Genomic DNA, 17,505 nt, shown 5'->3' on the forward strand with positions numbered 1-17,505 from the left:
GCAGCAGCTTGCCCGTGAACAGCAGCTGGAGCCAGCCCCTGCTGCGGAGCCGCTCATGTGGCACACACAGATGAAGCTCCTGGCTTTGACCTGGTTCAGCCAAATCCGTAATTTAAAACTTGACTGAAAACCCAGCCACCAAGGTATTCCAGGAAGAAAAAGAGAGCAGCCAGGTCTGAAGGTCTGCTTTTCTCACCTATGATCCCAAACATGCTCCAACCAGAACCCCAGGATTAAGCTTGGCGCTGCTGCAAGGCAACTTACACGGAGGGGGCTGTCAAACGCCTTCCCACGGTTCCCTGGCCTCGGTGACGTGTACAGACTAAGAAACCAGAGCACACCCTCAGCCTTGCTCCCAGGGTGGTTACCAGGTCAAGGACACGCCCTTCCCGGAGGAGTTCCTGGTTCACTTTCTCAAAGGACATTTCTGGAGTTGGATTTCTATGTCTCTCTTTTCATTCACTTCTAATTCCTCACATCCCAGGTCAAGAGAATCTTGAAACTTCATTAGCTCTGGCCACCAACAACCACGTGTGTGCCATCCTTTTATTCCCTAAAGGAGCAAGAGAGTTGTGGTACCATGGCAAGAAAAGAAAAACTGGTACCTCCCACTGGTATGCAGGACCCCGTGCCCCTCTGGCTAAGCAGGCCCAGGCCAGGCCAGCAGGCCACGCTCCAGGAGTTAACAAACCCAGAAGACAAACCTGACACACCTTTAGGAGGAGAAAAAGCACCTGTGTGATGCTAACAGAAAGACAAACATCATTTGCGCATCAACTCCTTTACGATGCCCTTACATGCCAACGTTCAGAGTGCCAGATGAGGCTTCAGAGACAAGTCAAACACTGAAGGATAGAGGCTTTGGCAAAGCCTCTACAAAGACCTTTTGAGGCCCAGTTCTTAATAACTAGATTGATGTAGACACAGAAGCTTAAATCTTCATGAGGTATCTGACTTAAGTTTCAAGAAAGAAAACAAGGGCTTGCCGTAAGATAAAAACAAAGCCGTGATCTTCAAAGGCAGTGCTTTAATTTGTTAAAATAACAACTGCTGTTCACCCACATCAGACAAGGTCAACTGGCAACCTGAGAGAAACTCCACGAGCCTCCAGAACAGGCAGTCATGCCCATGCCAGCACACACACCTCACCACAAAAACAACATGTACACAATCTATACACACAGGGCCGAAGACTTTTATGTTGTTAGAAATGCACAATTCCACTTTGAAGCAAAAAAAGGAAAAGTTCCTGAAGTTACCAACTGCACTGCTAGGGAGCACACTGTGGCTCAGGGGGTGAAGCCACGGCCTGTGATGCCAGCGTCTCAGCTCCCTGCTGACACAACCGGGAAAGCAGCAGATGGTCCCGGTGTCTTGGCCTCCTCAACCCACAAAGGAGATCTGGAAGAAGCTGCTGGCTTGGGTCTGGCCATCCACGGCCAGTGCAGCCATTTGGGGAGTGAACCAGTGAGTTCGAGACCTTGAACTCTGCAACTCTGCTTTTCAAATCAACAACAACAACAACAAAATCAACAACAAAAATATCAAGAAAGTGCCTTCCTATCACTGCATGGCTACTCAACCAAGAGCCAAACTCCGACTAACAGGACATAACTCTGGGGCTCAGGCTTGTGCAACTCCTTGACGCGGAAAATGAAACCCACACCTCTGGAACGACAGGGGGTTTTGCCTTAAAATAAAAGGTCTGTATGACACAGTAGACCAAACCAGCGGCATACAATGCCAACACATTTGGAAAATATGGAAATCTGTTCCCAACCAAGACCATGATATCTGTTAGAAAAGACTCTGCAAACTGTGTGGCCCTCTGCCCTCCAGCTGCCCAAGTCCACTGCCAACCCTGAGGCTAGCGACAGCAGCAGCAGGTGGCTAACCATTTCCAGAGGCCCGGGGAGGGAAACCTCCGGGCCGAGTAGCTGGGTCACCATGGGGTGAAACACTCAGAGAGCTCATCAACCCAAAAGGGGAGCAAGGGGAGAACTTCTGATTTTCAAAGACAAGAGCATGCTGATCATGACAACGGTTTCATTTTACTGGAAACATTTCGGGGTAAGCCTTTGGCCTGGCTGTGCAGCCACCACGCAGCCACCTGCCTTCCCTCCTGGCGTGCTCTGTTCTCCAGTTCAGCTACCTGCCGATACGCGCTCAGACGGGGCAGTGGGTGAGGGCCTGCAGACTTGGGGCCTTGCCACCCGCAGGGCAGAGACCGAGACTGAATTCTCAGTTCCTGGCATTAGCCCGGCCCTGCCTCGGCTGTGGTGGGCATCTGGGCAGTAAAATCACTCCATCGGAGCGCCCTCGCCTTGTATGACTGTCCGCCTTTCAAGCAGCATTAAACACCACTCCCATCTTAAAGAGGAGAACCAAAACTCAGAATTAAGTTCATCCAAGCCACAAGCTGCGTAGATTCACACTGAATCTGCACACTTGCCTTGGTGCCCTGTGTGTGTGCGCACAATGTACTGGTGTAACAGAAATGGTCAAACTCTACACATTCCACACACACAGGTGTGCCTGACCACGGTGTACAGGACATAAATAGTGCAGAGTGGTGACTAGGAGTGACTATTGTGCCTCGACACCTTAGACATCTGTGAGTAGCACTGGATCAAGGCTCCAGAGACAGCAAACACCTTGCCGTTTCCCCTGCAACTGTTACTATCACCTCTGCTGCTCTGGCCAAGTTTTTCATTCTGAAAATGCGGCAGCTGTGCTCTGCCAGCAGGAAAGCTGCGCCAAGGGGCCTGGTGCTCAGCCAGTTTCTCTCCGCCTGTCCCGGCTAGTGCAGGCAGGTACTACTGCAGCAAGGGGGCTTGGGGCACTCTGGGGAGGGGGGAAGCCAGGGGACCTGCACTCAGCCTCAAGCGCACACTGGACTCCGCGCTAGGGGTAGGTGGCCTTCTGCTGAAAGCCACAGGCAGCAGCTATACGACAGGGTTTCTGTTCCTTCTCGCTGTGACTACCATGCATTTCTTGCACTTCCTTACACACTCTCACTCTCCCCGGGTATTCCACAGCTGCCGACAAACAGGACCTGCCCCGGAGATCAAGTCCACAGCTGGTTATGTCACAACCAGACGCCCGCTTTTCCGTACGTTGTTATTACCAACCCCGCCATCCTTCCGACCGGTCTCCCTGCAGCTGGAAGAGGATGGTTTAGTTACTCCTGCTCACCCCCAGCGGTTTCAGATTTCAGATTACCCAAGAGGCTTGAGTGGATTCTACAGAAGTGGGCTCCACCATCACCCCAGACATGCAAATGAGTGGAAAGGTTTCCTCCTGAGCTAGCATTCCTTCAGTCACTGTTCAACAAAGAAACAAACAAACAAAACAAACAAAAAAACTAAAACACAAAAAAAGGGGGGAACACACTGCCATCACACTACCTGCAAAACTGTAAAAGGTGTTATTTCTAACAACCCCTTTCTGAAGCTTTAAATAATCGTCATTCAACAATAAAAGACAAGGTCTGTTTTAAAAGGTTAAACTCACAATAAAATATATTCCAATTTTCTAGACAGCCGGTAGAGAGAAGTTAGTGTGCAACCATTGTGGTGCCTGTTGTAAAGCGGTGGGCGTTCCCACAGGGCAGATTTGACCACATGCATCATATGTAACACAGCGTTTCTTTTACAGTGGATACTGAGAAAACTACAAAATGTCAGAACAATCACTACTTTGCCCCCGCCCCCCCAGCCTCCCTGGCTGTAGGCAGCACTCCCAGGAGGGCACCTGGCAGGGAGCACCCGTCTGCTGCTCCACTGTGCTGCACCCGGGACCTGAGGCTATGTTCAAGTCTAACAGAGTAAACTGAGATCACGCACACTGAACTTATTCCTGTAACATGTAAGTGCCATCTAACACTTTCCGGGCATTTAAAAAAAAAAAAGGTTTATTCATCTGAAAGTAAGAGTTGCACAGAAAGGGAGAGGCAGCCAGGGATGTTCCACCCACGGGGTCACTCCGTGGGGTGCTGTAAGGGCCAGAGCTGCAGCACGCTGAACTGAGGAGCTTCATCTGGGTCTCCTATGATGGGGGAAGAACCCTAAACATCCGGCTCATCACTGCTGCTTTTCCCAAGCCATCAGTAGGCAGCTGGATTGGAAGACACGAGCCGGCGCCCACACGGGAGGCTGGCACTGGCTCTACTCACTGCACGAGTCACGCTGCTTCTCTGGGGATGAGGGCAAAAACTGGAGGCGTTCTCAGCTGCACTCTACCACAGAAGCAAGATGAAAACAAGTTTCCTACGAATCACTCCCTATAACACTCACTCTTCCTGTCAGCTGATGCCTAAGATGGCCCACAGAACCTTCTGACACCAGCGGAGAATCAACCAGAATTAAGGGGGGTGGACGGGCAGGCAGAAAGCCTTCTCCGGGCACGCTGACCATGTCAAAACAGCTGCGGTCACCTGCCACCAACAGACAGTAAGCCTTGTGGAAGAGGCTGTCCATCAGTTGCAGCATGTGTCTTAAAAAATGCATCCCAGGCTCCAGTGTTCACAGCTCAATGGCTGAATTCTCACTTTACAAGTGCCAGGATCCCAAACGGGCATGGGTTTGTGTTCCAGCTGCTCCATTTCCCTTCCAGCTCCCTGCTTGTGGCCTGGGAAAAGTAGCTGAGGATGGTCCAGAGCCTTGGGACCCTGTACCAGAAAGAAGCTCCTGGCTCCTGGCTTCAGATTGGCTCAGCTTGGGTCGTTGCTGCTGTTTGCGGAGTAAACCAGTACACAGGAACATCTTCCTGTCTCTCCTTCTTTTTATAAATATGATCTGCCTTTCCACTTTGTTATCGCATTGAACATGCACGAATAAAGGTGTGCTCTTCACCCAGGAACAACTGCTTGTCACGGGGATCGCTCCCCAGTAGGCTGCTTCCCAAAAACGTAACCATTTCTAAAAGGCTGGGGACACGAGCTTGGCTGAAGGGAACTTGTTCAGTCTTTACTAAGACTAAACTTGAAGTATGAACTTCATTTAGCACGGATTTTTGTACCGCCTCAAGCCTCAAAAGAGAACATTACAGTCCCCAAAGACTGAATCCGCTGTCTGTTCAAGCAGTTATCAGCATAGCACTGCGTTCCAAGTGACAGTCTGGCTCCGCTCTGGCAAGGCAGTGCAGGCTTGCCGGCCAACTGCAAGGGGCTCTAAGTCTTTATCGCAAAGAAGGCTATTTTTGTGCCGTTCCTATTTTTCACTGAAACTTTACCAGCTCTTCAAGGTTCAGGACCTGTCATGAGTGTCCCCTGCCAAGACTTTGCCTGTCAGCAAGGTCAGAATCCAGTACCTTCCAGTTGGGTCCCAAAGGGCCTCTCTTGGTCTTGACTGACTGGAATAATGCCGGATCTTCATCAGCTTTGTAGTCCTGCAAAGCAAAACAAAGTCAGAAGTGCAGGAGCAGAGCAGGGAAGGCCCTGACCTTGCCCTGACTCGCCGCGACAGCTCCCTCCGTGCTCAGCCAAGCCCAGAGTGGACCCCTTTCTGCTGACCGTGATGCCCAAAAGCAGGAAAACGCTGCAACGGAATCTAAGCTTCCGGCTCCGCCCTTGGCTGAAAAGCTTCCTTCAGGCACAACTCTGACATAACCAGTATCAGCAGTCCTCACCGGAACACCTGCTTCCTGGACATTTCTCACTTTGTGGTCACCTCCGCAGACAAATCCCGCCAAACATAGCCATCCCAGCCTTGACAATGACTCTGGACTACGCACACCCCTTAGGGGGCTGCCACTGTGACGGGAGTACCACCACAACCGCGGACTCCCCAACAGTCCCGATCGCTCCCGAAGCTGGGTCTGTGCGCGAGATCCCAGTTTCTGGGTCGGCCTTTGCAAACCCTCATCCATGGAGCCACAGGTCACACATACGGCGGCTTCCTCGGGGGACAGCCATGGCACTGTCAAAGGCAGATAAGGCACGGGCACCATGGCACCGCTGTGGTCACTGCACATAACAGGGGGACGGCCCTCAGATTGTGGGTGGGGCCTTCTAGGTTCCACTGCCATGTAAACTGTTTCCCTTAACATTTATTGCTTCTGAAAAGCTAAAGCACAGATTTTAAAAACACAGACATGAGCTGCAACAACTAACAGCAGCTGAGGGGCAGCAGGTCTGTTTAAAACACCCTCAAGGGTCCAGCGCGGTAGCCTAGGAGCTAAAGTCCTTGCCTTAAACACGCTGGGATCCCATATGGGTGTCAGTTCTAATCCCGGCAGCCCCGCTTCCCATCTAGCTCTCTGCTTGTGGCCTGGGAAAGCAGTCAAGGACGGCCCAATGCCTTGGGATCCTGCACCCGTATGGGAGGCCTGGAGGAAGTTCCTGGCTTTGGATTGGTGCAGCTCTGGCTGCTGCGGTCACTTGGGGAGTGAATCATTAGACAGGAGATCTTCCTCTCTGTCACTCCTCCTCTCTCTCTCTATATATGTATATCTGCCTTTCCAATAAAAACAAATAAATCTTAAATATATATTTATTTTTAATAGATATAAACACATATACACACAAAATAAAAGAATAAAGTGCCCCCAATTAGAGAGAGTTCCTGCCTGCAGAGGGGCCCGGCGCTCTTCACCGCCCCCGTCCTAGGAAAGCCTGGCTAGAGCAGCTGTTGCAAGATGGCCAGCACTGTAGCCAGGACGAGGGTGGATGTGAGGTTCAGGGAGAAAACAATATCCAGAGCTACCATCACTCGACGGGTCAGCACTGCTGGCTCATGGATCTTTTTTTTTTTTTTTTAAAGATATATTATTATTGGAAAGCCAGATATACAGAGAGGAGGAGAGACAGAGAGGAAGATCTTCCGTCCGATGTTTCACTCCCCAAGTGTGGCTCATGGATCTTACGCTTGCAGATGAACGCGCACCGTGCAGCAGCTCTAGCTTCGCCCAGGAACGAGGGCCAGGGCAAGCTGCCTGCCAAGGAGCCGGACAGCTGCAGCTACCTTGCTGGCCTGGGCACGTCATCAGAAAACTGCTGTCCGTCGGTGGGAGTTCTCCCCAGAGTTACCAACCTCACTTCTGACTAACAGAAGAACCATTTACACAGGCGATCACAAGGCCACAGTTCACAATGGTAAATGAGTACTAGGAATTCCCCTCGATCTTACTTCAACGGCCACCAAGCAGAGGGCTGCATTCACAAAGTGAGGTGCTAAGGAGAACCCACATAAGCTTCTGGAACATAAAAACCAAGGGTGGCTGGAGGAAAGGCAGGCCAACAAGGAAAAGTTAACCGAAGCTCCAGGAATTAAAAGTTGAAATGCTCACTCCAAGAGCTGCCCCACCACTAAGAAGCCGACACTCGGCCAACGGCCATGGCTGTGGAGGAGGTCCACCTGGGGATTTATTAGCAAGTTAGCAGGTACTCTGCACTGACGATGTACCCTGCAGAGCTACCTGCCTTAGGCCCACCCACCCCGCATGGAAGAAAACTCACAAGCCTAAGGCACATAAAATTTTCATGAAGGCTGAAGGAATAAAACTGGGAGCATTCTATAGCGCAGTGGCTAAAGTCCTCACCTTGAACATGCTGGGATCACATATGGGTGCCGGTTCCCATCCAGCTCCCTGATTGTGGCCTGGGAAAGCAGTCAAGGACAGCCCAAAGCCTTGGGACCCTGCACCTGTGTGGGAGACCTGAGAAAGAAGTTCCTGGCTCCTGGCTTCAGATTGGCTTAGCTCCAGCTGTTGCAGCCGCTTGGAGAATGAACCATCGGACGGAAAATCTTCCTCTCTGCCTCTCCTCCTCTCTGTACATCTGCCTTTCCAATAAAAATAAATAAATCTAAAAAAAAGAAGAAGAAGAAGAAGTCGTCGAAGTGTGAGCCATAGCCAGTGTTAGCCACACTCTCACGTGGAAGTCCCTGGAGGGAGGACTGGAGGAAGGCAGAGGTGACAGGCACCTGTGGTGGCGCTGGCAGCGCCAGCCAGGTGGCGGCTCTGATATGCTTTCCTGAGCTTAGCTCCCCACTGGGCTGACCTACTGGATGCAGCATCACCAACCAAACAAAATGGGGGGCGGATGGGGTGGTGCGTGTCTCAGCTCCAGGCCTTGCTGGGTACTATTCCCAAAGTCCTCCTCTGAGCCTCGAGAGCAGGGCCAGCCGCTCCTGCCCACCCTGCTGAGCCACAGCGCCACAGAATCAAGACGTCAACTGGAGCTTACAGGCTACCCAAACCCTCTCACCTCATGGAGGGGAGGTGGCTCGTCCACCCCAAGACTTCAACTCGAACCCCCCACCACCCCGGGCAAACACTGGCTTCACCACACAGGAGGGTGAAAGGTATCAACACATGCCACCACGCCAGCGAGAAGCCAGTGACCAGAAACACCAGGGCGGGGCCAGGCTTCCCAGGAGGCATGGGTGTGTATTCTCTCTCTCTCTCTCTCTCTCTTTCTCTCTCTCTCTCTCACACACACACACACACACACACACACACACACATATCCAAGTCTTCCCTCTCTCCACCTTTTCTTCCTGAATACAAAACAGCAAACATTAAAGATATTACACTGGAAACATAACCAAGCCCAATTACTAACAATAGCACTTGAACCCTGACAGATGAGGACAACGCATTGTGTCAAAACCGAGGACTTTTCGTGTCTTTTTTTTCCCTGTTACTTGGAATACGTAAATGTTTAATCTGCTGAATTAAGCAGCAAGATACTAAAGAGCAGGAAGCAGGTATAGATTTAACAACCTGAGTTTTCCATCTCTACAACATTTACATTTTTTCTGTCTTTTAACAGTGTTATCTTGGCTACAGTTTTATTGTTGGGATCCAGCTCGGTCTTCCCGTATCTGAAAAGTGCCCGATTTATATCCCTACCACAATGAACAAATATATTCCTTCATGTATGACAGTTTCAGCATACAGAATGCAACCTCAGCTACCAATTATAGCTGCAAATGAGCAATAGTGTGGAATGAGACAGCCTGCTGGCTTTGTTAGGATTCTGTCTCCTCTGGGATCCCGTGGGGAATGCGGAGGCCCTGATGAAGAGAAGCCCTTGGCTCACGGTTTATTGTGCTTGCCACCAGCTGCAGACTTCTCATCTCATTAGTTCTTTTAGAATACTGTGGGGGAAGACAGCTGTAGCCCACTTGAGTCTTCAGCTCCTGGGTATTCTGAAGGCTGAATTTGCTATGCACTTTCTGTAATCCTTGGGAAAAAAAAAAGTGCAAATTCACTAGGCCAAGAAAATGCATTTTTAACATGGGTTTTAAAATCATGTTTCAAAGTAGAAAATAAAATCTTATTGCTAAGGTATATTGTGTCTAAAAATTTTTTTAAGCTCTGATTTTAATTATCTGTGTAATGCCCAGGAGCCTGGCCGGGATAAGGGGCTGGTAAAAACCATCATTATCAAGGTGGTGGGACGTCCCCAGACACTACCTGCCTCTACCAGGAGTCGTGCCTGAACAACACAAAAACACAAGGGTATCAGCGTGCAGGAGACTCGGGTGAGTGCAAACACAACTCTATTCAATTGAAAATTCTTTTTTAAGCAAAAGAGGAGGCAAGTGAAAGTCAAGACACCCTTTGGAGAACAAAATAAAATATAATATGGTAACTGAGTGGATTACCAAGTCTGCACATTGCAGCCACAAAAGACATTCATTAAATTCTTATAAATCACAGTTTTCTGTCACTGGAATACAAAACTTGTGCTACCTCTTGGGTGTACATCTGTTACTCACCACAGCCCTCAACAGAAAACTCTCAATAGAAACCAGAGTCATTCTGAAGACAAAGGATATTAGTTTTATGAATCTTTTAGCACAGTGGCCGTCCCTCCACATGCCAAGTACAGAAATCTGTGCTGAATCGACCAAAATGTCCTTGAGCGCAGACTTAACTCATGATTATGAATGGGCAAGTGGGCAGGGGGCAGGCTGGGAGCAGTCGTCCTGACAGCCTGCGTAAGAACCGAGAGGAGCTCCAGACACTGGGAACCGCTCACTGAAGGAACCAGGCACAGGTTGCCAGAGATCTAGCTGAGTGTCTCCTAGGTCCCAGGGCATCCCACCTTGGCATCTACCCTGCCCCCTCCCTCCAGGTGAGGACTTCACAGGCCAAGAGTGCAAACTTGCAGAGGGATGTAGCTACCCAGCGCCTGCTGCAAAGTGTTAGTGATGTTCAACTCCAGCAGCTCAATGACAACCGCTCAGCTGACAAGGCTCGGGCACTGTCGCATGAACTCGGCAAAGCTTGTACCCTCTAATCACATCTCCCAACAAGGCACAGGATGGAGGAAACAAAAAGGAAGAGACACAGCAAATATCATTTATTAGCACTGCCCTGGTTTTCCAGTACTGTGGCACTTCAAAAAACATAAGGTGTTCCTGGCTGACCCGAGTGCCAAACACCTAACTAATGAGCTGACAAAACTCGAGCCAGACTCCAAAGGGTAGGTCCATTAAAGAAATATTTGCATTAAATCTTGTAGTTGCAAAAGACTGAGGTATACAGAGAAATAACATTTACTAACTTGTTTAAGAAACTAATTCCAACAGTTATTTTCTAATAAACAGCTTTCTTCTCTATTTTTAATTACATCTCCCCAGTGACTCCTCACCCTCTCAGGTTCCCACAGAGTACCATTAATATAGTATAAGTAAATCTCATTAATTCAGGCCCTACCACCTTGGAATTCATAATCATTCGGACAGGGGCTGGGCTGAAGTTTATCTTTGCATGATCTATGAAAAAAAGATTTGCTGCACAAATTAATAGAGTAACAAGATCTCAGGAGGGCTGTTTAAACAGTTCAGAAGTGTTTTAGAGCAATTCAGAAGCATTCATTTGCATATAATTATTATGCTAATTACAAATCATTCTTATCTATTCATTAAAGTAGATTCCCAAGGGACCACTAATTGTCAATAACTTGTTGGCCTAGTTTCTGTTACTGAATGTACCTCACAGGAACAAAAACATTCTAGAATTCAGCCCTCTCATCCGACAGCTGCAGTCAGACCCATCCGTGTGACGGTTCTGCTCTCCAGAGCACCTCCACGGGGCCTGGGCAGGGGCCTGGGCAGCGGGTGGGAGCTGAGCGGATGGGGCAGGAGTGGCAGCAGCCTGGAGAACCCGAGTGAGCTAACGCTTCACTCTTCCACAGTGTTCCCTCCCCTCACCCCCATTCTACCCTTGTCCCAGCCAGAGATCATCAACACTGTCATGCCACAAGTTAACTGCCCTAAAGAAGCTGCAGGCCGATGCCTGCTACGGTCCACGCAGCGTGCCACAAGGCAGGCACTGAGGAGGGGCGGCTGGGCGGCTGGGCGGCTGGGGCAGGCAGGCCTTCCTCAGCCCTCCACCCTCGGGAAGCCAGCCTGCTGCTTATACAAATACTGTGGGTTTCAAAAAGCTCATGGAAATGTGGAATTAAAGATGATTTGGAGGGTCTGGTGTGGTATCCTAGGGGCTAGTTCTTGCTTTGCATGTGCCAGTTCTAATTCCAGCCGCCCACTTCCCTTCCAGCTCCCTGCCTGCAGCCTGGGAAAGCAGTTGATGGTTCAAGGTACTGGGGTCCTGCACCCACATGGGAGACCTAGAAGAGGCTCCAGGCTCCTGGCTTTGGGATGGCTGAGTTCCAGCAGTGCCGGCCACTTGGGGAGTAAACTAGCAGACAGAAGATCTTTATGTAAATCTGACTTTCCAATAAAATAAATAAATCTTAGTCTTGGATTTTCGTAAATTTTTCAAATCCCCTTTCTATAGTAATTTTGCAATATATTCCTCACAACTCATTTTTAAGGATTTATTTTACTTGGAAATCAGAATTACAGAGAGAGGGAGAGGCAGCGAGAGCTTCTTGCTGGCCTGCCACGTGGCCGCAGGTTCCCAAGAACTTGGGTCATCGTCCCCCACTGTTTCCCAGAGCCGGGAGCTGGATCAGAAGCTGTGCAACCAGGATGCCAGCTCCACAGGCAGCAGACTACCTTGTTGCGCCACTGTGCACACCAAGACTGACTTATTTACATGACGGTTATGAGTTGCAGAGACAGAGGTCTTTGCTCCGTTGTTTCACTCTCTCGGTGGCTACAACAGCTGGAACTGGGGGGAGGGGGGCAGAGCCAGGAGCCCACAGCTTTCCCCAGCCCCTAGCAGGGAGCCTGATCTGACCACGTGGGAAGCCAGCACCACACACGGCAGCTTCAGCTGCTATGCCATGCCAGGCCATGCCAGGCCTCAGGAACACATTTATATGAAGACTTCATCAGCTCAAGACACCAAAGAAGAAAGTTTTAACCCATTAATTCAATTGCTAAAGCTCTTTGTTTGGCAACATGTATTTTAAAATTGCATCTGCCTGAAATGCATGTACTATGTTTAGGATAGTCTGTTTAATGAAGCTGTTTCCTTATCTGACTCCTGGCACTAGGAAGCAGGCCACTCCTTCCCTGCCCTCCAGAGCCTGACTCCTGGGCCTCCCTCCTCATCTCAGCATAGCTAACAAACACCAGAGAGAAGCTACCGAGCACCATCTTTCGAAGCACTATCCAAGAGGTGGCCTGAATCCGGACCCCTCTGTGGAGTGCGTTTCCTGTTTCCGCCGTGCAGCCCCTCCATGTCCCTGCAAGCAGGGGTCGGCGTGGCCCCCGGGCCCGGCCAGGCCCACCGCTGCCAAGCCGACGGGCTGGACTCCGAGTCAGCTCCAGCAGTTTCCCGAAACATGCCTCCACTGTGACCACCTGTGAGAGCTTGCTTCTGGGCACCAGGGAGCCTTTCCTAAGCACTGTCCCAGTCAAACGGGGAGCGACTGTGAAGCGATGCACTCTAAAAACTCAGCCTAGAGCTCTTCTCACTGGTTTCGTAGAAAACATGTGCCGTAGCTGAGGAAAAGCAGCACGTGCTGCCACTCACACTGCAACCCTCCCCTCCCCAAGCACCTCCAGCAGCACCTCCCCGCCTCACCACCTGCATGCCGCCATCTTCTTACTGTTACGACACGTAAGGAATCAGGAACGAATCCAAAGTCAGTCATGGGCTCCCTTGAAAAACTATTTTGTTTGAACAGTTATTCTCCCAGACTTGTAACGGCAATCTAACAATCCCTGCCAAGGTTTGAGGGCTCTTGAAATAAGCAGTGTCTTAGTTTTCCACCAGAGGGCAGTGCCACCCAACTCTGTCTTCACAGACCGGGCAGGCGCTCTAACTGAGCAGGGCTCTCACAGTACCTGACCACAGAAGGCCTCCGTGGGAATACGTCCACATTTCTTTCTGCTAGGAACCCTGCTCGCAGGCATTTACTTAGACCTCCTGTGAAGATCTAAGTCAAGGCGAACACCTAACTTCCTACAAAGCAGCTTGACAATGGTGTGCTAACAAAGGCAGGACAGCATTGGACAGTGCAAGTTGTTAAGCACAAAAACAAACCACACAACTGCTACCTCCAAACCGGTTACGTGGACTAATTCTTCCGGAAGGGGCGCCGATTCCACGCCTGCACCGAGTCAGCAGCAGGCTGCGAGCTCCCCTATCTGCCATGCAGATACTCAGGTTTTGGAGCGCGGTGACTTCAGAGCAGGGCAAGTAGCCAACCTGAGCAGTGAATGTCTGGGCTCCTTTGAACGGCCAGCGGGAGAGGCACTAGACTCGGAGCCAGTGTCTGCTCCCTCCCTGGACGTCACCCCAGCAGCAGCTGGCCACCGCAGGCCGGGCTGGCTCTCTGCCACGGACTGCTACTGCACAGAGGCCCTTTTCAGATCTGAAGATCTGGGCAGCCGCCGCACCGCCCAAGCAGCCCCAGTTGGAGCCGACCTGGCCCCTGGAGCACAGGCGGCTGCCATGCCGTAAGGGCAGCCAACGGGGCCCCGGCCACCGCTGCCCCGAGGAACGTGCAGCTGGGGCCGACCCAGATGGAAATGCACCTCCCCGTCACTGACAGATCAGCAAGGCCACAGGAGTGACCCAAGAGTTAACCTTTTCCAAAGAGACTCCATTAGGGATCACATTTCACATGTGAACAGGAAAGGCTAATCTAAAGACTTCAGGGGGCTGATGTGGCACAGTGTGGACAGCTGTCGCCTGCAGTGCTCATTCCACGGCTCCGTCCAGCTCTCCGCTAGGGTCCTGGCTCCCGCATGGGGGACCCAGACGAAGCTCCTGGCCGTGGCCACTGTGGTCAGCAAGGGAGTGAACTGGAGGATGGAAAATCTGTTTCTCCCTCTGTGTAACTGAATTACAAATAAGGAAAGTAGTTCTTAAAATATTTATTTACTTATATTGGAAACGCAGGTAAAATTTACAGAAAGCTCTTCTATCTGCTGGTTCACTCCCAAACGGCCTCAGTGTCTAGACCTGAAATGATCCGAAGCCAGTAGCCAGGAACCTCTTCCAGGTCTCCCACCTGGGTGCAGGGTCCCAACGCCTTGGGCCGTCCTCAACCACTTTCCCAGGCCACAGGCAGGGAGCTGGATGGGAAGTAAAGCAGCCAGGATTAGAACCGGCGGTCATATGGGATCCTGGTGTTTACATTTTATGATTCTTCCGTCCTTAAAACTATGAGGTTTTGGGGCCAGTGCTGTGACACAGTAAGCTAATCCTCAGCCTGGAGCCTAACAAAAGGTCCTGAGACACAAGATCTATAATCAGCTCCTCCGGGCTCAACAAAGAACCACCTCTTGGCTTCCGCAGGATGTCCAGAGCACGGACGCGGAGGGCAGACCCAGCCCACACTGGGACTCCCGTGGAAGGGAGTGTCCCCCCAGGGCAAGCTGCCCGAGCTGAGGCAGGAAAAGCAGCTGGGGGCACAGGGAGGGAGGTGAGGCCCCATGGGGCCGGCCCCCGGAGTGGCAGAGGGCGCAGCTCCATGAACACACAGCACCACCAGCTCACAGCAGGTCACCCCCGAGTGAGGAGAGGTGCAGGACAGCAGAACGTGGGCACTGGATGCCCGGGCAGGTAAGGGTGCCGGGCATGGGAGTAATGACCTGGGCCGCAGCGGGCCAAAGGGGCAGGAAGTGCCAGCAAGGGCATCGGAGAGCTTTCTCCGAGGAGCAGGCTTGTAAGGAGAAGTCCAGGGAGGGGACACCCCACCAGGACCCCCAATCTGCACGGGGCATGAGCTTCTGGCTCGCCTGTCTTCCAGGAACACCATCTTCAGTGTGACGGCCCCACGACGGCATCAACACTGACTGTGAGACACCTCCCTTGGGAAACCCACTCACCATCCAAGAAAACACACCATCCATTCTGTCAATTTGCTACATTTTAAAATGGAATGAATGTTTTAGAACTACACCTTCCAAATACTTTGATCTCACTGCTATCTGGTAACGCCTGGTGTCACACACAGATGTCATTCGGTACCATCCCTAACATCCTGAATTAACATCTCAACAAAATAATCACCATTTGGCAAAGGGCGGTCACAGCACGTGCCAGAGGGAGGCAGACACAGCCCTTGCTGGCCTCACATAAATACCTAAAACGTGCTTCCAATTAAAAAAAAGCAAGCTCATTTTATTTCAGATTATTTCCAAAAGGAAGGTCTCAGATGTTAATGGTGTGTGCTAGGCCTACACTTTAAAGGCCCTCCCTCTCCAGGGAGATAACTTCTGTATACAAATCATGGAGAGCTACTTAGCCAAAGCGCTGGGATGGTTAGAAGGGGTTAGATTCCAGGCTCCACCTTCGAGAAAGCAGAAGCAGATGGCAGCTGCCCGACTGGCTGGCGTGCGCGGGGGAGGCCTGGGGGCCGCAGGACCCCCACTGCACCCCCAGCATTCACCATGGCCCTGCGTCAACAACAGGCGTTTCCAATCCTTCGTCTTGGGCTGCCCTGGCCTTTCTACAAGGCGACGGGTCAAGCAGCAGCCGCTGGCTCAGCGTGCACACATCGCCCGCACGCACTGAAGGGGGACAAGAGAACATTCCATACACGTGCTATGAGGATAAAGACGCCAACGCCTACAGACCGCCGGGCTCTCCTCTATCACCTGAGAAAAAGAAAAGGTTCTTTTTCATCTCAAACCTTTACTGCTAAGCCCACTCCATGTCAGGGTCTTGGGGACAGCACAGACGGGCAGGGTGGGGAAGGCTGCTGGGGAGCGGCCCTAGGGTGGGGGGAGGGCCTAGCTGGAGCCCCGGGAGAAGCAGCTGCCTGTTCCCGTGAGATCTCAGCAACACCACCTCTCTCCTCCACACAGCTGCTCTGGTATGGTGGATACAGTGTAATGCAGAAATCCCAGACAGTGCAGTGTGCAGGCCAAGGCAGGCCAACAGAAAATGACCAAGAACCAAGCCCCCTAGATAACCAACGACACTCCTGACAAACCACTTCTCTATGTATGTATGTACCATCTCCACAAAGAGATCTCCATCTTCCGAGATCCCGACGGACTTCTATAACAAGCCTTGTTTCTGGAGTTACGGCGGTCACACCACCCTTGAGTCATGTAAATGTGATAAAGTGTCCACTCAGTTAAACTCCTCTACATACTGCAGGGTACATTTCACACAGACACCCCAAACTAGCAAATCTACAACAATCAATATAGAAGCCACACCACAGCCAAGCTCAATTAAACCATACAAGTAACTGCCACTCCTTTAAAACCACCTGCAGTGACAAAACGTGACCACCAGGTGGAGTTACAAGACTCAAGCTTCATGGTGCTAGGACATTAGTCCTGATTCTTACAAAACTTGACTACTCATCAAAATTACTAATTTTTAAATACTTTTCAATTTTATTCAAATTTTAAAAAATTTTTCAAAGCAAATAAGATAAAGAAAATGCAGCCATTTAAAAAGGCAATTGACTCACTCAAGAAAAACCAGATCAGCTCTTTGCCTTGAAGCAGCGGCGGCGGCGGAGTCAGTCATGGCCAAGATCAAGGCTCGGGACCTCCACGGCAAGAAGGAGCAGGAGCTGCTGAAGCAGCTGGATGACCTGAAAGTGGAGCTGTCGCAGCTGCGCATCGCCAAGGTCACTGGCACAGCCACCTACTCACCCTGTTATATTCCTAAGTGCACAGGTCACCAGCCCCAGCTCCTAAGATGTCACCATCAGACACAGGAGCCCTGCAGGAAAGGCAGGCAGACCCTCGTCACAGACCCCAGCACAGCCAGGGGCCTGCTTGAGATGGCGTCCCAGCTCAAGTGTGCAGGAGCCTACAGGTGGCTGCATAGGCGGGACAGGGCTCAGACCTGACCACGAGACCCTCCTCACCCATCATCCAGCCCGTGAGCCAGGGACAAGGCCGACGAGGGTCACCGGGACACAGGGCTCTGCCCCCATTCTTCATCCCCACCCCACCTCCCTGAGGTGTGCCAGGAGACCAGGCTCCAGGCACAGCCCCACCCACCTCTGCTCTGCCAGTTACTAACCTCCCATTCCAAGTTGTCAAGCCCGTAAGCCGATGCTGGGGGACGGCAGGTCCAGACACCACACTCTTAAGTACAAGTGGAACGGACTTAATTCCAAGCAACAAGCTATGGCAAAGGAGATGGGCTGACATTCCCAGA

General features: G+C 51.2%; 1 protein-coding gene across 2 annotated transcripts in view; it reads right to left on the reverse strand.

The window, feature by feature from the left end:
- The window catches only part of PITPNB (phosphatidylinositol transfer protein beta), a 53,507-nt gene that overhangs the window by 13,767 nt on the left and 22,235 nt on the right, over window positions 1-17,505 (reverse strand). For both annotated transcript variants that reach the window (XM_058656524.1, XM_058656523.1), the window contains exon 8: window positions 5,311-5,388. In XM_058656524.1, the coding sequence (XP_058512507.1) occupies window positions 5,311-5,388 (78 nt within the window). The remainder of the gene's footprint in view (window positions 1-5,310; window positions 5,389-17,505) is intronic.

Source organism: Ochotona princeps, chromosome 29 (genome assembly GCF_030435755.1).
Source record: "Ochotona princeps isolate mOchPri1 chromosome 29, mOchPri1.hap1, whole genome shotgun sequence".
Taxonomy (NCBI): Eukaryota; Metazoa; Chordata; class Mammalia; order Lagomorpha; family Ochotonidae; genus Ochotona; species Ochotona princeps.